The sequence below is a fragment of the Pituophis catenifer genome, unplaced genomic scaffold, assembly GCF_029215685.1.
Source record: "Pituophis catenifer annectens isolate HBS135680 unplaced genomic scaffold, rPitCat1.0.hap2 SCAF_1, whole genome shotgun sequence".
NCBI classification, from domain to species: domain Eukaryota; kingdom Metazoa; phylum Chordata; class Lepidosauria; order Squamata; family Colubridae; genus Pituophis; species Pituophis catenifer.
Genome location: NW_027256881.1, coordinates 332,600,636 through 332,622,928, shown reverse-complemented (window position 1 = coordinate 332,622,928; position 22,293 = coordinate 332,600,636). Strand labels below are relative to the sequence as shown.

Below are 22,293 nucleotides of genomic sequence, written 5' to 3'. Positions count from 1 at the left end.
GGATGGGCAAGACTGCAAAAAAAAAGTTGGTGCAATTTCTTGTTTTAAGAAGTCACAACTTTTTGGAAATGTCATTAATCTTCATCGGAGTGTTTTTACTTTCCCTCCAGAGTTTTGCTTAGCGAGAGCCCCTTCAGGTATTAGGTAGAATTTCAGCCATAGCTAGTGTAGCCTTTCCCTGGATGTAAATATTTCAAAGAGAGCCACAAATACTAGAATCTGATGGAAGGAAGCTTTGCATTACTTTTCCCTCCTTCCATTTTAATCATAGATGATCCCCACACAACCCCATTTCTGCTTGAAAAACAGCCTCCTGTGGCAGCAAAGCAGAGGATTTGGGAGAGGAAGGTTGGAACCATTGTCCATGCATGATTGACATCTCTTGCACTAAAACTGGGGAAAAAAAACACGGTGACTTTCACATTTCTGAGACAGTAGATCCAAAAAAAAAAACCCCAAAAAAGAATTGAGACAAATAGCATTAAGAGTTCTCAGAACAAAGATCTACCACCTATTTTCCTTCTACAAACTTAGTAATGAAGAAAACAAGAAATAAAAGAGATGGGGGGAGGGATAAAATCTAATTTGGGAGACACTATTATTAATGATTATTAATTTTTTTGCAATAAGAACCTTGACCTGTGACAGGCTGCGCCAAGGAAATTTTTCTCAATTTGCCGCTTAATGGGGAAAGCAGATACAGGTAGCCCTCAACTTACAATCACAATTGGGATCCGAAGTTCCATCACTAAGTGATACGGTCATTAAGTGAGTCGCACCCTATTTTATCACCTTTTGTCATGGCCATCAAGGAAATCACACAACTGTTAAGTGAATCTGGCTTCTCCCTCCTCCCCCCCCCATTAACTTTGCTTGTTGGTAATCCTCTGGGAAGGTCACTAATGATGATCACATAAATTTTGTGGGACACAGCAAATATCATAAGTAGATGCTCCTTGCCAAGCGCACAAGTGACTGCGAGGCTGCTACAACAGCCCTAAGTGCAATGGCTGGTCACAAGTCACTTTTTTCAGTGCCATAACTTTGAACAGTTGTTAAATGAATGGCCGTAAATCAAGGATTACCTGTAAATTGAGCTAATTTTTTAATGACTTCATTGAGAAACCCATGCAGTTGGCCTTGCCCAGAATATGGAAGAGTTCGCTACTGCTGCTGTTGCTGCCTTCTGAAATAGTTCTTTCAGATTCCGCATCCAACCTGCACACCAGGGATTTCCTGGTCATTTCTTTACCAGTATTAACCATATTAACCAGTTCAGCCCTGGTTGGCCTTTTAAATATTTAGGTGCACCCACTTGCTGAGTTGAGAGGGAAGAGTTTGAGCTAAAAGATAGAAGATCCAGAATGCATATTGAAATAAATATGAGGGGGAGAGGGAGAATGGAATTTTCTCATTAATCTGCCCCAAGTAGATAATAACTATAGTTATCACTTTCAGGAACGTTCTAACACTTTGGAAATCGGGTGGGTGGAGCATTATTTTTTTAATCAGGCAGTGTCTATTTGTACTTTTGCCCTGTGGCCTAAATTTCTCACAACTGGTCTGGATAGGTAGGGGAGTGGGGAATCCTCCTTTAATCTGGCAGCCGCTTTTAATATGCAAATCACTGTCAAAAGACCTGCTGTGGCCTTTTTTTTTTGTTGTTGTTGTTCCTTAAAAAAAAGAAAGCAATTGAATCCCCAGCCAAAAAAAAAATAGCGGCATCCCTTGATTTTCAGCTTTGCAGAATCTCTGAACGTAGTTTTGTTAGCAGGAAGGCTGTTGCTGAGAGCAGGCATGGCCTGTGCCGTCCCCATCCCACCCCACTTAAGGGAGCGGGAAGCAGCAAGCTTAGCACCACAGATCTACGGAGGCAGCATCTCAAGCTTTGTCGGCTTCCCCAAATTTAAAGGAAAACTGCTTTGTCTTTTCTTTACTAGTCCAAAGGAGTCGGTCGCTTTGCAGGACGGAAAAGAAGTGACTCTCTAAAGGAAGGGATTTCTCTTTGTCTTCTATACACAACCCAGTCCTTCTCCGGAGCAATTTGCCATCACCGCAATACATAGCTGTCTGCTAAATACATTTGCTCCTCACAAGCCATTGCAGTGATCAGGTTGGAGAGGGATTTCCAACAGGTGCTGGCCACCTTTCCGGCCTGCTCCCGAAAAAAGCCCCTCAGAGGATTTTCGACCACTAAATCCTCCAAGGGTAAAAGGGAAGGGGAAAAAAACCCCAATAAGCAAGCTCCGATGTCTCTCCTCCGAATCACTCCTTTGCCTGATGGTGAAGCCAAGTGCTGGCCTAGCTGTATTTTCACCTACGCCAGAATGCCAAAAAAAAAAGGGGGGGACTGACCTGCATGGCTTTGATGCTCAAAGCTTTTTTTTCTCTCTCTCTTTTTTGTTTTTTTTGCGATGGCATCACTTTCAAGCTGTTTCTCAAGAGCAATAACACAACGCTAGCAGCTACAAAGCCCATTGCTGGATGCCAGCTCCATTCGATGGGTGCCAAGGAAATAACCAGGAGAGAAAGACTGGTATGCTGGCTTTGGACTCATCCGGGACACGTGTGGGTTTTTCAACACGGCTTTTCTGTCTTCTATCAAATTGGCAGAAGAGAATCCCACTCGCAGCTCTTAGCTGTGACACCAAGGAGTAGTCTCTTCTCTTGGTGGACTTCACCTGCCTGCGTTTCATTCCCTAGCTAAAACGGGCCACTTTCATTCTGCTGAAGGGTTGGAGTAGTAGATGTCATCCGAATTATCAATCCATCCTCCTGCTTCTTCATTGCCTAACCACGGAATGCGTTTTCACCAGTGACCTGGCCAGCGTTCATTCATATTTGCCATATCCAGCCAACCAAAGCTTAGGAAAAAGGGGGCAGTTCACAGAAAGGCACGATTTGAACGCACCAAGAACCCTCCCAAGCCAGATGGGATTTTTTTTGAGGTGGGCAGGAAGGCTCCCTTCTCCTCCTCTCGCGCCCTTCCAATTCTGCAGCACCCCAGGCCCAACTCAGATATTGATCTCAGAGTACCTACGAAAAGCACTGGTCTCTTTAATGTCTTACTCTTCTGAGCAATTCACTGTACCAGAGGGTTTTTTTTTTGTTTTTTTTTTAAATGAGAGGAAAGCAAAAGGGACTTTTTTTTATTTATTGATTTGCTGCATTCTAATTTATTTCTGTGACTTGAGCAAGGAGACAAAGGAGGGTGGGAGAATCTTAATTTCTTTTTAAGTTATTTTTGTCATATTTTTGTAAATTTGGCAGAAATGCAATAAAATTATATTTCAACAAAAGGAATAAAAGTCGGGTAGGGCGGGGCAGATACCAGCAGCTTCTTCAGCATTTATTTACACAAGGCCCTGATTGGTAACTTTTGCTACACTCAGAGGATACATTATAAGGAGATTGAGGGTCTCATTTAATTTATATGTTGCCCATCTCACTACCCAAGAGACTTTGGGCGGCTAATCTTAAACCTATCAGATTTGATTTATTCAGCATATCCCTATATATTGAATATTATATAAATTGTGACTTTACAAGGGCCACTGACTTTTGACTGGTCCACAGAAAATGCTGTGCCAAATTCGAGCCACATTACTACCTAGTGCTATTCTACTTTATTATTAATTCTACTTTTTAAGGCAATAGTAAGGCTTCAAGGAGGCTTTAAAAATAAGTTTCCTGAAATTTAATTGGATTATGTGTGTGCAGAGAATATTAGAATGTGTATACAGTACATGTGAATCAAATGTGTATATATACATCTGCCTGGAGTAGTCCTTGCATTTTTCTTGGCGAGGTTTTTCAGAAGTGATTTGCCATTGCCTCCTTTTTAGGGCTGAGTGATGGGCCCCAAGATCACCCAGTTTGCTTTGTGCTTAAGGTGGCACAACAAGAGTCTCCCATTTTTTTAGCCTAGAGTCCTTAGCCTCTGCACCAAACTGGCTCTTTTAGAAATATAACCGTGTGTTAATTCCGTGTTGCTGGAGTTACACTTTGCAACTGCTTAAAATAGCCTTTGGTGACCCTGATCCAGCTAAAAGCATTCTGGCTTCGTCTCTTGGGCTAAGCAAGGGATTTTTTTTAGGATACATTTTGAACTTTGAGAATATGGCACGTGTTCTCACAAAATCTCTTTGGGGGAAGAGGGTGCCTGCTCATGAAATGGTGGGCATGAGGGATGTAAGTCCTTCATACAAATGCAATTTGCAGCAAGCCTATTGCTCATTTCTTTAATTAAAGGGTCTCCTAAAAAGTGTCCAGTGACCCATGGAGTTTTATGGGTTCTATGAAAGGAGTTTAGATGTACACGGACAATTCTAGAGTTAACACCATGGATCATTATGTTAAAATATGGCCAGATTCTAGGTCTCAACTGCAACAATTCTTGGCAGCCACTAATTTTTGCTATAATCTACTAGTTATCTGTGTTTGCAGCCCTGATTCAGCAGTCCTATTTTAGGTATCAGAGATTTGTCAGATCTTGGGAGCCACAGACAGAAATCTGTTCACCATTTTGATTATATTCTATCAAACTCAGGATTGACTTTTAGCAACGACACAGACAAATCTTCTAGAAAATCCATTCATATTTAACAGACACCTGGGTTTAGTTGACCCCTCTTTTCTTCCATTAATTTACACAGCTATAGCAACTTGGTTCATGCATTTTGTTGAGTCAAAACCAAACCATTCATATTATGGTTTATAGATTGTTCTACCAAATGGAAGCTAAAAGAATTTCACAAGGTGAAATTAATGCAAAACAACCAAGCGAGAAAGCGAAGTCATGAGCTGCCTGCCATCCCAAATCTGATATTCACATTCTGTAATTTGAAACTAGGATCCTGTTGGTTTTGCACTATGTAATCTTACAGCTATGAATTGGGCAGGCCATGGTTCCAGTTCCACAGTCCATATTTTGCCGTTGCTGACAAACGAAGTTGAGTGTGTTGACGGTATACTACAAAGGCACCGTTTGAGTTTTCAGGCCACATAAAGTCCTTATATATACAAAATTCCAATCAAATTAAGTAAAAAGATTAGTTTTACTTCTACATTTATAATTTTGAAATAAACAGAGTACATTCTCCAGTGGGGCAGAATCCACTTAAACCAAATTATATTTCCTAGATTACAAAGTATTGCACATGCATAATTTGAAATGCATCAATACAGTTTGCAGAATTCATCAAAACACACCATCATCTGACTTGGTGCACGGTGTGAACGAGGCCCATTAGGGATTTCCACACACACACACCCCAAAAAAATCTGTATTAAAGTTGATACTAGTTTATTACCTGGCAATGAAAACAATTGGATACTGCTTTTCACTGTATAAACCTAGCAGCAATTACAACTATCACCAAAAAAAAAAAAAAAAAAAAAAAGGTGAAAAACATCTATTAAAAGAATTGGGGAGTTTTAGCTGTTGAGAAAGGGTAACATAAAAAGGATGCATTTATAAATCGAGCTAAAATATACCAGAGTTGGAGTCTTGAGTGCAATTTATTTGATTTTTTTAAAATCCTGCCTTTATTATCTTATAAGATGGCTAACATGCATAATGCTCCTTCCTTTTATTTTACCACAACAACCCTGTGAGGTGGGTTGATCTGGGAGTGACTGGCCCAAAGCCACCCAGCTCCATGCCGAAGGTGGGACTAGAACTCACAGCTTCCCAACACCTTATCCCATGACAGGAAGCTGCCTCAATAAAAGTTATTCCACAGGACTCACACTAACTCAGAGACAAACCACATCCACATCCTGTGACAGCTTATGTCAGGGGTGGGGAACTATGGCCCTTTTACGACTTGTGGACTTCAATTCCCAGAATTCCTGAGCCAGGGCTGGCTTAGGAATTCTGGGAGTTGAAGTCCACAAGTCGTAAACAGGCCATAATTTCCCACCTCTGGCTTATGTGAATAAGCCGTTATGTCCAATTCACCTGATTCACACATTCTTCATACATACATACATTCTTTCACTCCTTTTTTATTATTATTATTATTACAATTGTCCCTAAACTAAGTCAATCTGCTTTGATGTCCAGGCATGATATTGATGCAAAAAGACCAAGGGTGAGATCACACAGCTTGCTTATTGAAACAGCCGAAGGATATTGGCCGAGTGTCACTTCTATGACCAGCATACCAGTTACAGAAACAGCCAGTCACTATTTCATCTGCCTGAGAAATCAGAAATAGTTTTCTTTATTTGTTAGGTTCTCAACTGACTTAAGGCCAGGCGGCCATAGTGAGAGGCTGCCAATCAGAAGAGAGGACTGTAGCCCGACAATTACTTAGAATAAGGCAGCTCATGTCACCTTGGCTTAAAATGTTAAAACATCTCAGAATTAAGCACTTCGCTGCAATAAAGCAGGGTAAGCAACCTTTCTTTCTTTCAGATCTATGTTCCCTCTGGATAAACCGTTGTGGGCCATGTAACAGGATGGATGGTTGGGTCCAGAGCTTTTTTTAAAAAAAGTGGGGACTAGAAGTGTGCAGAATTATTTATAAGGTTAACACGTTTGGACCTTAAAGATATTCCATCCTAAGAATGAGTATTCTGCGCTCATTCTACCTACCAAGAGTGTTCCAACCTCAAATCAGATTTAGCATCAATTTCAAAATCAAAGCTCTGACCTTGAAATGTTTTGCAAGCATCTGACAGACGCACGTTCTCTGACTCACACAGACACACACACACACACACACACACCTCTTTCAAGCAGCAGGCTGGAAGACAGGATACTGACCCCTTCCCAGGGATCCGATTTCTTGCACGAGGGGTTTGCAACTGATCTCGGAACTACAGGCAGCTCTAGAGAGCGATGTTGCTGGCCCTTGCCCTAGAGTTTCCAACAAGGTTTTTTTTTTAAACAAGAACTCGTTAAAAGTGGTGAGAAATATCCCGCTTTATTCTACTTGAAAAGTTGCACAGAACTGGTCCATCCAAAGAATGGTGCAAAAGAGATGCCGGGCAAGCCCAAATAGGTTTTCGCTTGCTATCTACGACCGATGTGCTAATGAGTTTCCCAGGGGTGTGAGGGGGAGCCAGAGGGTCACGGGGTGGGAGGGGGAGGAGACAGGCCAGAGAAAGTAACATGATAACACAACATTTGCCAGCAAAATGGGTACAATCTCAGCCAGAGATCATCAGCTGAAGAGAGACCACCGCAAACAACCTGATCTCCCCCCCACCCCACCATTGCTGGAAAACAGAAAATGGTATGCAGGTAGCAACACACCTGGAGAAGGATGGGTAAGAAATAAACCTTCCCTCCCCTCCATGAGTTTCTCCTGTTATCGAAACAATGCTAAGTTATGACACACCAGTAGTTGTACAGTAATTGTGAGATGGAAATTCTCGATAATAATAACAGAGGACACAATGCGGAGGGGGTGCCATCGGCATGAACTGAGCTCCCTCTTCAGAGAGCAGCTCATTTCTCAAAAAAAAAAAAGAAAAAAAAAAAGAAGGGGTAGCCACAAAAGTGGAATTTTTTTTAAAAAAAAAGCACTGATCACAGATTAAACATCATTACTTTCTGATTTGCTCTGAACATGAGAGCGAGAGAGAACGCACGCATAAATAATTTTTAAAAATGGAAAAAGAAACCTCCCTCCCCCATCCCAAAAATAAATACGTTGGCTTCTACAAAGTCAGAAATGGTATAGGCTGCACGATGGAGGACAGGAGGAAGAGATGGGGAAGGCAGAGGGCTGACGGAAGTGTGCGTGAGTGTGTATGTACATGTGCGTGCCTGTGTACACACTGAAAGACACACAGAAAAAAAATAAAAATAAAACCCACACAGGAAGCGCCTGTAAATTTTAACACAGAAGACTGGAGAGAATTTTAAGTGTCCTCATTCATATCTTGGCTGTCTGTCCGGGCAATTTTGCGAGGTGGGGCAGAGTTTTCACCTTCTATTTCCACTTGCTCAGGATCTCTTTTCTTCGCTGCATTCTAATAGGAGGGGAAAAAAAGACAAGAAAAATTAGATTGGCTTGACTCGGGTGAAATCCAGTAGGTTCTGACAGGTTCTGGAGAACCCGTAGCAGAAATTTTGAGCATTCAGAGAACTGGTAGCGCAAATTTTGAGTAGTTCGAAGAACCAGCAAATACCACCTCTGGCTGGTCGCAGAGTGGGGTGGGAATGGAGACTTTGCAGTATCCTTCCTCTGCCACCTGTGCCCACCAAGTCACACCACACCAAGCCGCACCCACAGAACCAGCAGTAAAAAAAAATTGATTTCACCACTGGCTTGACTCCCTCTCACTTCAAGCCCCCAAATCTTTTCTCAGGGTTTTTGAAACTGGATTCTCTCCCAAAGCAAACATCAGATACCTATTTTGCTTCCAGTAAGACTTCTGGCAGTGCAAACAAGCAAGCAAAAAATGGTAGGCTAGAAGCCGCTTATTGTCTATCCCAAGTGAGATTCCACTAGAGTTGTGGATCTATAAATTGTTTTTAATCTGCTGGCCTCCCTATACTGTTTCTAACACGCACAAACACTAAGAATGGCACTTGACAACAATTTTCACAAAAAACCCTTACCTTTTTGTCCCACTGCTGATGTAGGTAACGCAAGAGTATATTTGTCTTTTCTGTGACAATTACTGTTGAAGAAAGGCAAGAAAAAAAGGATCAATACAGAATGAAACAAATCCACAAGAAAGCATTGACTTCGCTGACTGCAGGATTATGGGAGACAGAGGTTGCTTGCTTGGAGCTTAAACAAACGCAGAGAAGAGCTGTCACTCAGCAGGAGAGCTCACATTTCACGTGAGGAAAGTCACAGGTTCAATCCCTGGAGATCATCTCTCCAGCCAAAAGAAAGAAAGAAAATTATTTCCACAGGATCTTATGAAGCTCGAAACAATCAGGGAAGGTGCAATTCTGGCTACAGAACAACTGGTTCCCTCAGGAGTAGGAAGCCTTTAGCCTTATTCAAGACCAAATAACGAAAATACAGGTAGTCCTCAACTTAGAACCATTTGTTTGGTGACTGATATTACAACGGCACTGAAAAAAATGATTAATGAAAAAAGTGATTAACGATCAGTCCTTACACCTAACAATCACTGCAGCATCCCCCTAGTCGTGTGATCAAAATTTAGGCACCTAACAACTGGCAATGCATGTATGATGGTTGCAGTGTCCTATGGACACATGATCAGCATTTCTAATCTTCCCAACTGGTTTTGCACTCCCTGTAATAAAGCCACTCTTCTATCAGGAAGAGTAACCCCCTCCACTAGAATCTCTTAGGATAGGCCAGGGCATGCAAATTCTACTCTAATTCTCATATTTCCCTTCCCGCCCTTCTCCTCTTTTGTATTTTGTCTATTAAATATTTGTAGACTTTTGTCTTTTCATAGCTTTACAGCATGTAAAAAGTCAGCATTTTTTCCATCCGCATAAATCATCATCATCATCATCATCTAATCCTTGTTATAGTGGTTAAGGGTTTGGCCTAAAACCTAGGAGTTTGGTCTTCTCCTAAGCATGAAAGCCAGCTTGGGTGATTTTGGCCTAGTCCAGGGGTCTGCAACCTTAAACACTCAAAGAGCCATTTGGACCTGTTTCCCACAGAAAAGAAAACAGCGGGAGCCACAAAACCCTTCCAGTGCCCGGCTATTTCTTGAACGGCCACAAAATAAGCATATGTAGTTGAATTAAACGTTCTGTTTTCTTCTGAAACTTTTCTTGGATTTATCCATGGTTGGCCTACCAGAGGTTGAAAAGTTCAATAAATCACGTGCGGCGGGTGTCGCACATTGGCGGTTGTGATGCATATTTTGAGTGACAGGGAGTCACAGCAGAGGGGTGAAAGAGCCACATGCGGCTCCAGAGCCGCAGGTTGCTGACCCCTGAGCTAGTCATTCTCTCAGCCCAACCCATCTTGTAGGGTGGTTCTTGGCAGGGAGGGAGGGAGGGAGGGAGGCAGGCAGGCAGGCAGGAAGGAAGGAAAGAGCATTACATACCCTCCCTTGAGTTTTACAAAAAAATAAGCAAAATATAAATCTCCTGGTTTAAACCAAAGCTCCCTCTCTCTAATCCCACTGGTTGTTTATCAACCAGATGTCTAGGAAAGAAACCCATAGACAAAGGCATACAATAAATACCTTACCTATTGTTTGTCCCCAAAAACATCTGGCCTATCATAATGCCATAACCCTAATTCTGAGATTGTATCACATACATTTGAAATGGCTTCAAGATTGGAATGCTCTGACTGTACGGGACTTACAACTGCTCATTTAGTGACCATTCAAAATTACAGTGGCACTTATGACCATCGCAGCATCCCCATGGTCACATGATCAAAATTTGGGGCCCTTGGCAACGGGCATGTATTTACAACAGCTGCAGTGTGTCAGGATCATGGTGTTACCACCTGCGGCCTTTCCAGCAGGCTTCTGACAAGCAAAGTCAATGGGGGGTGGGGTGGGGGGTGGGAAAGCTGGATTCACATAATGACCAAGTGATTCACGTAACAAGTGTGGCAAAGCAGATCGTAAAATCAGGTGCCACTCACTTAACAACCGCCCTGCATAGCAATAGAAGTTCTGGTCCCAATTGAGGTCATAAGTTGAAGACTACCTGTGACGTATTTTGCCTATCTTTTGTCACTCCCCTTGTACAGATAGTCCTCAATGTATGACCACAATTGAGCCCCAAAGTTCTGTTGCTAAGTGAAAGCATTTGTTAGGTGAGTTTTGCCCCATTTTACAACTTTTCTTACCACAGTTGTTAAATGAATCACTGCGGTTGGTAAATTAGAAACAAGCTTGTTAAGTGAAACTGGTTTCCCCGTTGACTTTGCTTGTCAAAAGGTCACAAAAGGTGATCACATGACCCCGGGACATCGCAACTGTCATAAATATAAGTCGGTTGCCAAGGGTCTGGATTTTGATCACGTGACCATGAGGATGCTGCAATGGTCGTGTGAAAAACGGCCACAGGTCACTTTTTTCAGTGATGTTGTAACTTTGAACGGTCACTAAATGAGCCGTGTTGTAAGTCAAGGACTACCTGTATCCCCCTCAGAGCCCAGCTCTTAGGAAGATACGATGGGATGCTATTTCCTTTTTTTAAAAATTTAATTATTTTTATAACACAATATAACAGTGAGGGCTAACCTTTTTGCCGTCGTGTGCCAAAAGCGGGGGGAGGGTGGGGGGGGTCATGTGCGAGTGTGCCCATACTCATAATTCAAAGTGCCCCCCCTACACTCCCCCCACTTTTGGCACGCGATAGCACGGTAGGCCCAGTAGGCCCATTTTTCGCTCTTCTCAGGCTCCAGAGGTTTTCTTGGAGCCCGGGGAGGGCGAAAACAGCCTTCCCCATGCCCCCCGGAGGCCCTCCAGAGGTCGGAAACAGCCTGTTTGCTGACTTCCGGTGGGACCCGAAGCCCCGGGTTTTGCCCTCCCCGGGCTCCAGTGGCTTTCTAGGAGCCTGAGGAGGGCAAAAAACGGGCCTTCCCCCCCCCCCAGAGGCTGGAAATGGCCCATTTGCCTACTTCTGGTGGGCCCGGAAGGCACGAAAATCAGATGCACACGTTGGAATTGAGCTAGGGCAATGCTCGTGTGCCCACCGATATGGCTTTGTGTGCCACCGGTGGCACACATGCCATAGGTTCGCCATCACGGCAATATAACAATACAAGACATACATTTATAAACGCACTCTCTTTACAGCTATTGCAAGGTGATCTTCTTTGTTATTCACAATTTCCCCTTCTTTCTCTTTATATTATTCCGATTTACTACTTGTCCCCGACATTTTAATTACTATATATACAATATATTTCTCTCATTCATATCTATTTCCTATTTTTTATACTTTAACATATCCTTTCTGTCTTTTTTAACATTTCTATCTTTCCCCCCTAATTTTCTTCTTCATTTTTCCTTCCCTCCAACCACTTATACCACTTGTGCCAAGTCCTATAGTATTCTGTACTATGCTATTTCCAAGAGTCCTCTTCTGTGTTGTAGATGCAGCTAGCTCTCTGATTTACTCAAGAATAAGTTTCAAAACAGGGCAGGAGAACAGTTAAGAGTAGTAGAGACGGCATAACGCTCACTCCAAATACAACCCAAGATGTGCAATGGCACATTTATGATGATGGTTTCAAAACAGTCGTTTCTGCCTCTACGGTACAAAGCGATTGCCCGGCAGAGCTTGAAAAATAGGCCTTCACAGTCAAATTGGAACTGGAAGCTGGCCAAGGTTTATGAGGCACTTTGAGGATAAGAAAATACTATGATTCTCATATTGCATTTGCTGCATGGCTGGTGGACAGAGTGGATAAAAAAACGATTTAAATTTTTTTTTAAAAAAAAAAATCAGATTTTTTAAAAATTTAAATCCGATTTTTTTTATTTTTATCGAATTTATTTTAATAAAGTGCTTTTGGAGTAAAAATCTATCTAAAGATCATTTTCTGTTTAAGATAATTTAGTTTATTCAGCATGAAATGGAGCTTAGTTATGTAGCATGAGGCTGTATATTCTGTAATATTGGGGCTGTCAGTGAGTCAACAGCAGGTCAGAGAAGGAGCAGCTGTGGGAGAGAGATGACAGTTGCTTTTAAAAAATTATGATTTAAATCGAGTTGACTTAAATCAAGCCTTTTTACTAGTGATTTAAATCATGGTTTAAATTGTGATTGAAACAGACTTGATTTAAATCAAATCCACCCTGCTTGTGGAAATGTCCAGGCCATTCTCTTATCCAAATAAAGCCTTTGTGGAGCCAAACAGAGATAGTCTTGAAGAAAGTACATGGCAGCTAATTAGAAAAATATAAGCTTACTCGAAAAGACAGCAGAGGTGAGAAAGAAATTCAAGATTGGGTCACACTCTCTTTCTCTTGGGCATAAGAGGGAGGGAAGGAAAAACACCAGCAAGCTTTTGGGTCTGTATGTATGAATCAGTCTTGACTACTGGTGACCACCTAGATAAGGCCCTTAAGTTTTCTTGGCATGATTTCAGAAGAGGTTTGCCATTGTCTGCTTCTTTGGGCTGAGAGAGGCGACTGGACCAAAGTCACCCAGCTGGTTTGTGCCTAAGGCGAGACTAGAACTCAGAATCTCTCGGTTTCTAGCTTGGTGCACTAACCACTAGACCAGGGGTCTCCAACCTTGGTAAAACAAATGGGGCACACCAACCCAGCTGTGCTCATCCCGTAAAATCATTTCAAAATGCCTGCAGGTTTTATTTTGGATAATTGAAGTTTATCCTAAATGCTTCAGCAGAACTTCTGTAGTGGGATCGAATGTGCAGATTTGAAGCAAAAGATTTTTTTTTTTCATTTCTTTTCCTGCACATCCCTAATCCAGACAAACTGGATCAAAAAAGGTTTACAAGGATGATCAGAGGATTGGAAATTAAGTTTCACGAAAAGAGATTGAAGGAAATTGTTGTGTTTCACCTTCGGAAAGAAATGCAATAAGTAAATCAGAAGGTGTCAAACAGAACGGATCTGTTTTCTATCACCTCAAGGGGAAAAACAAGGAAGTCTACAAATAAGAGTTTACCAACTAAACCAATTATTAACAGTACTGCTGAGTTTCTCTTAGGCTTAGCAACCATTTGTTTTGCTTTAATTTGAATTACAGTACTGGACTTGATGTGGATGGCTAAAATGGCCACGCCCAATCTGGTGATTTTTATTTTTTTTTTTGCTGTGAGGAAGTTAGTCATGCTGGACATCCATCTTGATATTTTGGCAACTTTCAATATCACCAATGAAATAATATTTTGCTGGAGCAGCTCGGGGAAGGAGGGTAGGATTAGAAAACTGAGTAAGAGGATGTTGGTTTTTAAAAAATAAATCACAAAGATCAATAAAACATAATCATGCAAGACTTAATTTCATGACAAATAGGCTGCAGGACCCCTAAAGTCCATCTTACTCATCACGTTATTTAACATCTACACTAGCCCAAGAGCTGCATCCAGCCCCCATGTTGAGTCACACTGTTAAATAAAAATCAACTGATTTCTGCATTCTAAAATACAATGTAATATTTTAAAACCTATAGGGCACCCACTTTTTGATAGGGTCCTCTCGCTGCAGTCCTTCGACATACCCCAGCCTAAGTGACGTAACCAGAAAACTCTGGATTAATTTATATGAAGACTAAACAACCCGTGACCAGTTGGGTCATCATTTCAGAGATATTTCCTTACTTAAACAGAAAAACAGAATGATCAAGGACAAATAAAAGCAGTGGGAACAGGAATGATTAACCTCCAGGAGGCTTAACGTAGCTGACCAACTTCGGGGAATCAATGGTGGACTGATCTACCCAGCCTCCAGAGGGCCTGGGAGGACTAGTGGCATAACTATAATCCTGTATTGCAGGCTGATTTTGCTTACATTCTGGAGTTCCATCCTGGTGTCAACTCCCTATTTTATGCATTTTCGGTCTTTTACAGCCACAATTGAAAGTTTTTCCATTGCGCATATTTAGCCTTATGATATCCAAATTCATTAAAAAATCATAATAGTATTTCTAGCAAAGAAATAGTAAAATAAGGCTTCCAAATGCAATCCAAATCTATCTCACAGTGCTAAATAATAGACTAATGAACTATCTCTGTTTCACCTTAACTATGAGCTTGAAGGAAGAATCTACTCTTCCAGGAGAGTTCTACATTAAAAACTGAAGTTTTGGTCTGTCTCCATATAAAAAGATACACCACAAGTTACTTACATTTTTAACTGGTGAGAAATATAAAATACACAAATTGCCTTTGTACATATACAGTAACAACTTTCCATGGATGGTAGGCAGGAATAACCAAAGTAGGCAGGGACTTACTCTGTTCTGATGGATATTCCCTTGTCGGAAGATAAACTGAAGGTCTTCTGTTCTGTAAATATTTTTTTTTTAAAAAATAAAGAGTTATGCTGTGTGTTAAGAGGCAGTTCAGTCCCCATATTGTTAAGCATTCAAACTGCAATTGTAATTGAATATTTCTTACAAAATAAGAAAAAGATAACTTTCCAAACAGTTCATTAGACATTATGTCCTAATGGAAGCTGATTTAATGCTTATTTGCTGGAATTCTCCAAAGAATGCAGAATCTGTCAGGTCCCTGTTAGATTCAGAAAGGTATGCCTTTGCTCCCGAATAAATATAGGAGCTGGGGCAAGTAACAGGTGCTCACTCTATCCCCATGGTGTTTGGGTCTCAAACCCAGGCTGTCATGTTTTCCATCTTTAACTGCTAAGCCATCACATTCCCTATGAAACACCATTTAGCCTATTCTTTAGTACTTCTATTACAAGTACTCTTCATTTAGTGACCACAATTGGGATCAGCAACTTGGTCATTAAGCAAAGTGGTCGCTAAATAATACCACAATCATGCATGTTTTCTCAGCTTTCCTTTGCTATAGACCTGCAAAGGCTAAAAATGCAAGGCTTGGTCACAAAATTACTTTTTCATCTCTACTGTAACTGTGAACAACTGCTAAACAAGGCAGTGGCTAAACAAGGACTAGCTGTAACCAATTACTTATATTTTGTTCCCTTTTTAATGTACTGAAATAAGAGACTGATAGAGATTCAGAATTTACAAATATATTTAATTTATATAAACACACAGAAAGAAAAAGGAGCCAATATAAAAAAAGACTACAGCTGTGACAGTTTACTCCTTGGAAAACGTTGGCTTTTAAAAAAAAATTTACAAAAAGGAACAAAAGGTAACCAGCTACTAATACACGTTTCTTCACTTTTCTGTAACACACATAGAATTTGATCTGCAAAATTAAATCTTTCATAGATTTTTCTGCTATCAGCATCTACTAGTAACTCTATTCAAGAAGAGGATTAGCCAGAATACATTAAGAAAAATAATGCAGGGTTTAAACATGAGCATGGATAATTAAGCCTCTGAGACTGATGCACATTTATTGACCATTTGTGTCGTCCTCAATTGCCATTATCTGTTTTTTATTATCTTGTTTATTTGTATTGAGTTTTTTTACCCTATGTTGGCCACTCAGTCACTATTGCAAGATAGCCATATTAATCAATTAAATATATAAATAATCTTTGATCTGCATGAAACCTCAGCCCCCTAAGAAAACGGTCTAAGAAAACATTTGGAATAAATGTTTGCTTTTTACAAGGAAAAGAAAGAGGGGGGATTAAGCTAGGGACCCTTACAGCACTGCCGTAAAACTTTTGGCCAACTCTGAATGCCATTCTCATGAATTTACAACCAAAAGGACATAGATACTTACCGATGCTTTGCATACAGAATCTGCATGGAATCGGCTGAAGTTGCTTTTGTTATAGACTGGCAATCCTTTCAGAAAGTCAGCCTAGAAAAAAGAAATTCCAATCACAGGCAAGTAGACTAGATCTCAGAATCTAAAGTAATGCCCCTCGGATCCCAGATGGGCCACACCGTATTTTTTTAGCAGCCAGCAGTGGGTATTTCCCTTTGAAAAAAGGAAGTTCATCCTTTAGCAGTTACCCTTCACCATCTGATTTTTTTGACCTGTACAACACTCCGTAAATAAATTTGATTACATAGAACAAGCCACCTGTTTCATAGGTAACTCTTTTTCCTTCATGGTGACCCAACCTCTCTCCACCATAAGAACAGTCATAGGGAAAGGGATACACATGGAACAGTTATCAAAGCCAGGACCAGAAACCTGTGTCACAGTCTTAAAACCTGAGGCTCAAAAATAGCCCTCCTAACTGAATAATGTACCCTACATTGTTTGAATAGAGTCTAGACAGCCAATAGTCTGAGATGCTCCTGAACTGAGCAAAGTTGGATGCCATGACCTAAACGCCCTCCCCCCACCCCAAATTTGGGGACTGAATTAAGTACAGGTAGTCCTCGATTTACAACAATTCATTTAGTGACCGTTCAAAGTTACAACGGCACTGAAAAAAGCGACTTATGACCAGTTTTTTTTCAAACTTACCACTGTTGCAGCATCCCATGAATCCAAATTCAGGACAATGGGCAAACCAACTCACATTTTTATGACCGTTTGCAGTGTTCCTGGGGGTCATTTTGGGCCCTTTTGACACGCAAACGGGAAAACCAAGATTCAGGTAAGCACCCGCACGACCCACTTAAACAACCGGCAGCGGTTCGCTTAACAACGAAAGGGGCGCGAAAGGTCGCAAAACGGGAGCAAAACTCACTGTCTTTGCTTAACCACAGAAATTTGGGACTCCGTTGAGGTCGTTAAGGCGAGGACTACCTGTGCCGTACCCTAGCAGAGGGTACCAAACCTCCACCCTAGAGACAAGCTCCCCCCTCCCCATAGACACCCCCCCCCAAAAGGCTTATCTGGGCAATGCCTTATCAAGCCAAGCAAGATCTCTGGACCTTTCCTGATCCAAGGCTGAAATAAACCTCACCCCCCCCCACCCCCATCTCCCCATTTTTCGTTCCCCAGACCCTCCTGGCAACCCCCCCACCCCCCCACCCCCAGAAACGTCCCATGCCCGCCTGCCTGCCTGCCTAATCCACACCCCAAGGGCCTTCTTAGTTCAACGTCTATTTACGGATGGAGGTCACCAAGGCAGAGCGGGGCTCCCACGGATCCTCCTCTAAGGCCTCCTTCCCCACGGTGGGGTCCCGGCCAAGCCTTCAGCCCCGCACCCCAAATCCCGCACCGCTCCCCCCCCCTCCCCCATAAAGGCCCTCCACCCTGAAAAACCTTGTTAGCGCAGGCCGGGTGTCTCGCTGCCCTCCCTCCCCGTCCTAGAGCCCCGGGCCGGCCCAGCCCCAGCATCACCCCGCTTCTGTCCAGCGCCTGGCACTCATTGCGCCCGGTTGAAGCCCACCACCCGGCACGCCCCCTCCCCCTGGGGAGCCCTGCCTCCTCCCCCCTCCCCCCTTGAAGGGGAGGGGACACAAAGCCGGCGGAGGGGGCCGCTTCCACATCCAGGGCTGGGAGTGCCCACCTACCATTTTCCCCCACCAGGCACCTCCTCACCAACTTCTCATCGTCCTCCTCCTCCTCCTCCTCCTCCTCCTTCTGGGTCCCCTGCTCGGCGACGCCCATCGAGGAGGCCATTGGGCCGCCGAGGGCGGAAACGGAGTCCCCATTGGTTTCTATAGACGTCGCTCCGGAAGGAACGCCCGCCCTCTCTCTCTCTCTCTCGCTCTCTCGCTCTCCCTCCCGTGAGCTACGGAAGGGGAAAGGGAGAAAAGACGGAAGGAAAACCCCGGATGAGACGAGGCTTTCCTCCGGGGCTTCATGGGAAATGTAGTGCGTCCGGGAAAGAAGCATAATCGTGGATCTTTTTTTTTTTTTTTTAAACCCAACCTTCCCCCCCAAGTCTTATCGGGGACCTTGTTTGAGGTGCCTGGGAGTTGCAGTTCAATATATTTGAAGGATATATTTGGGCAAAAGTGGAGGCGCCTTTGGACGCTTGTAAAATTTCTAGTGGCGTTTTCCGATTACTGTTGAAAATGTGATATTGGTATCTAACCCTACTGATTGCAGAGACCTTGGTAATGGCCAAGATGATTTAAAAGTGGACTAGAAGTGTAGAACATTAGCTTACCAATGGCTATGAATTCTAATAATTATACTATAAAGGACTTTCAGAGTCAGGCAAGGATAGGTAAAACACTGTGGAGTTTGCCTCTCCAATCTTCCCAAGAAAGCAGGAATTTTGGTTCCAAAAGCAGCTTTTATTGGAAGGTTTGTGATAACAAGAGATCTATGTCAGGGAAGCCAGCTCTGACCCTATGTAATTTACACCCCAATTATGACCCTGTTTCCCGCCCTCCCCCCAGAGTGTGTCATCAATCACATTCACCAACTGTGTACTTTCACGGGTTGTAGAGGTCACTTCCCTCTGGCTGCTGTAGGTAACCCTGGGATACAGCCTTGAGAGAGATAAGCATGGAAAGTGCATCTGTCTTTGGCTGCCTTACCTGTTTCCCATCTCCCCTGTCCTATGGCAACTCGAGAGCAGGCCAGGGATATTTTATGAGTAGACATTCTAGGCAAGAACTGAAGCTTCTCATTTAAAACAATGCTAACCAAATCTCTCCCACACAACATCATTGCAGGGAAACAGAAACAGAGACTTCATATAACTGTGATGGTGAACCTATGGCAAGCATGTCAGAGGTGGCAAGCAGCGCCCCTTCTGTGGGCACACGAGCCGTCGTCCTAGTTCAGCTCCACCGCGCATGCATGCGCGCCTCCTGCTGGCCACCTGGTCTTCGGGTCTCTGCCGCACATGCGTGGGGAGTGGGGTGCAGGTGGGGGGGCGCGCATACACGGGACAAGGCGCATGCAGGGGAGTGTGCGCATGTGCAAGGGCAGGGCGCATGCAGGGGTGCCATGTGCACATTGCATTTTGGGGGTTTGGGCATGTGCATTCGCGTGCACATTTGGACACTTGGTCCAGAAAAGGTTAGCCATCACTGTCATATAGAGATTAACACAGTAATGCAAGAAACAAACAGAAACTTCATATAGAGATTAACACAATAATGCAGGAAACAGAAACAGAAATTTCAGATACAGACTGCTACATTCCTCCCCCCCCTTCCTCCCACCAAAATGCTAGCGTCTCTGTAGAAATATATGGGACCTGACAAATACCGTCTTTTCTGGGAAACTGGGAAAGGGCTATTATTCTCCAGCCTGTGTCTGCTTAAACTGCACAATTCCAGGATGTATCTTGTAACAAATGTTATTTACCTATTTATCATATTGATATACATAGCCACCAATTTTCACTAAGGCCTTTGGGGAGGAAGAGTGAGATTAATCACATTTGCCATCTTTTTAACCTTTAAATTTTATTGATTTATGTAACATAGATATGCAGGCATTTCTAGATAACAGCAGGTAGCCAATTTTGATTATTCTTAGAAAACTAAGCAAGGATGGACCTGGTTAACACTTCTGGTAGATCTCCACCAGAAATCTCAGAATTGTAGATTAGATTGGGAACCAAAAAAAGTAGATATAGGCAGTTCTCAACTTATTGAGGCCAAAATTTCTGTTACTAAGTGAGACAGTTGTTAAGTGAGTTTTGCCCCATTTCATGACCTTTTCTGACAGTTGTTCATTGCAGTTATTAAGGCAGTAGGCAGTGGTGGTGCAGTGGTTAGAATGTAGTATTGCAGGCTAATTCTGCTGATTGCTGAGTTTGAGTGTCACCGGCTCAAGGTTGACTCAGCCTTCCATCCTTCCGAGGTGGGTAAAATGAGGACCCAGATTGTTGGGGGCAATAGGCTGATTCTGTAAACCGCTTAGAGAGGGCTGGAAAGCACTATGGTATATAAGTCTAAGTGCTATTGCTATTGCTAGTAACAGGGTTAAGTGAATCCTCATTGATTTTACTTTTCAGAAGGTTGCAAAAAGTGATCAAATGACCCCCAGGATACTGCAACAATCATAAATATAAGCCAGTTGTCAAGTGCCTGATTTTTGATCATGTGACCATGGGGATGTTACAATGATGGTCTTATGTCACTTTTCCATTTAATATGCTTCAGATCAGGTATTTTTCAGATCACACATGCTACATTACAGATACTCCTTGACTGATGATCACAATTGACCATGAAACATCCATTGCTAAGCAAGACAAATGTTAAGTGAGTTTTGCTCCATTTTACAACCTTTCTTGCCACAGTTGTTAAGTGAATCACTGCAGTTATATTAGTAACATGGTTAAGTCAATCTGGCTTCTATTTCAAGTTGTTGGCTTTAGGCCCCAACACCTTACACACGTCTTTATTGAATATATGTATAATATATACTTTATTGAATATATGCCTAAAGTCAATGTTGACTCTTAGTGACCACATGGACACATGTTCTCTATGACAATGGTCTTTCATATCTTCCAACATTGTCCCCATTGCCACTGTGATTTGGGCCTCTCTCTCTCACGACGTGTTCTTCCCTGCTGTAATTTGCTGATTGTTTGACTTCTGCCTATAGTATGTGTATGTATAGTATATATTTTTGGTAGAAAAAAAACACTATTTATTTCACCTCTAATTGCTGTTATTGCTCCTGGGTTGTCTCACATAGTAAAGCTGTACACACTCTTGACATTCAGTAATATTTGTAATTCAGGGTTGAACATGGTTGAACTGGGAATCCTTGGTGCTCTCTGAGGCGGATATTTTCTTGCAGATGTTTCATTACCCACCTAGGTAACATCTTCACATCTGTGGGATTTGCTCTGCGTTCATGTATAGTGACTTGGCCTGACAGTGTTGATCAGAATCTTGTTTTCTTCACGATAGTTCCTCAATTTCGCTATTTACTGATTGTTGTGTGAGCAAGGGGTATTGGGGTATTGTTTATTGCTTGATTGTTGTCTAGTATTAATCCTGATGGTAATTTTGTTGTAAACTACTTCGGATGTTTTTATAAAAAGATAAAGACATAGGTCATGATTATAAGAGCTCCTCTGGGAGGAACAGCAGTGTAAAACAGAAAACCATCAAATGAGGAAAGAATCTGCTATGTACGGAAGACAGTTACATCTCAACTGTAATTGCCTTTTTAAAAAAATGCATCACTTTATTTTTACAAAAAAATACCCATGTAAATGGAGAAAATAAATCTAACAAATTAAATGGAGGCTGCAGTGCACCTCTTTCTCCCTTTTAGACTAGACTAGGCTCAACTCCATTTCTCTCTTTGCCTAATCCACTCAGACCCAAATTGACCTTTCCTGCCCCCTGTAATCCCATCAAAACTAAACAAAAGCTTGCTCACAAGTATCCCTCAAGGGAAGCCTTAATAAGGGAATTGCAATCTATGTAGTAGCAAGGTGAGAAATTCCTTAACATTCCATCCTCAATCAGCCTGATTATCTGAACATTACATCTCCTTAACAAGGGTTTTGCCCAGCTCTGCTGGTCTGCTGAAAAGGCCACTTTACCTAATAATCTAGGTCCATAGACAAGGACCTGCCTGCTACCCCAAACTGATCCTTGGTATTGCCAACTTTGCAGCCTTCAATTTCTATCAAAATCTTTGCTTTCCCATTCTTCAAGGTTCCTCTTTCTTGCAAAAAACAGCTATGCAAAACATCATTCCAAGAAACAGACTTCTCCATAGTATTGTGCTGTAAACTTCTGAATTTTCCATGACAACCAATATCTAAATCTAGACCAAAAAAACAAACAAACCAATTACATGATAAAAGGAGCACGAAGTTTTTCAGAAAAATAGCAACTTCAATATTTACATCTTAACTCGTTTTTTAAAACAAAAGGACATG

At 42.2% G+C, this 22,293-nt stretch overlaps 1 protein-coding gene across 1 annotated transcript; it reads right to left on the bottom strand.

Annotated features, from left to right (window-relative positions):
• Positions 1-5,114: 5,114 nt before the first annotated feature.
• DDA1 (DET1 and DDB1 associated 1) lies at positions 5,115-18,033 on the bottom strand. The gene is made up of 5 exons (XM_070943575.1): positions 17,987-18,033; positions 16,290-16,370; positions 14,858-14,909; positions 8,579-8,640; positions 5,115-7,986 (listed from the first exon to the last, which is right to left on the bottom strand). Exons 1-5 carry the CDS (start codon positions 17,987-17,989, stop codon positions 7,876-7,878), a joined length of 309 nt encoding a protein of 102 aa, XP_070799676.1. The 5' UTR covers positions 17,990-18,033; the 3' UTR covers positions 5,115-7,875.
• Between the last annotated feature and the right edge of the window lie 4,260 nt (positions 18,034-22,293).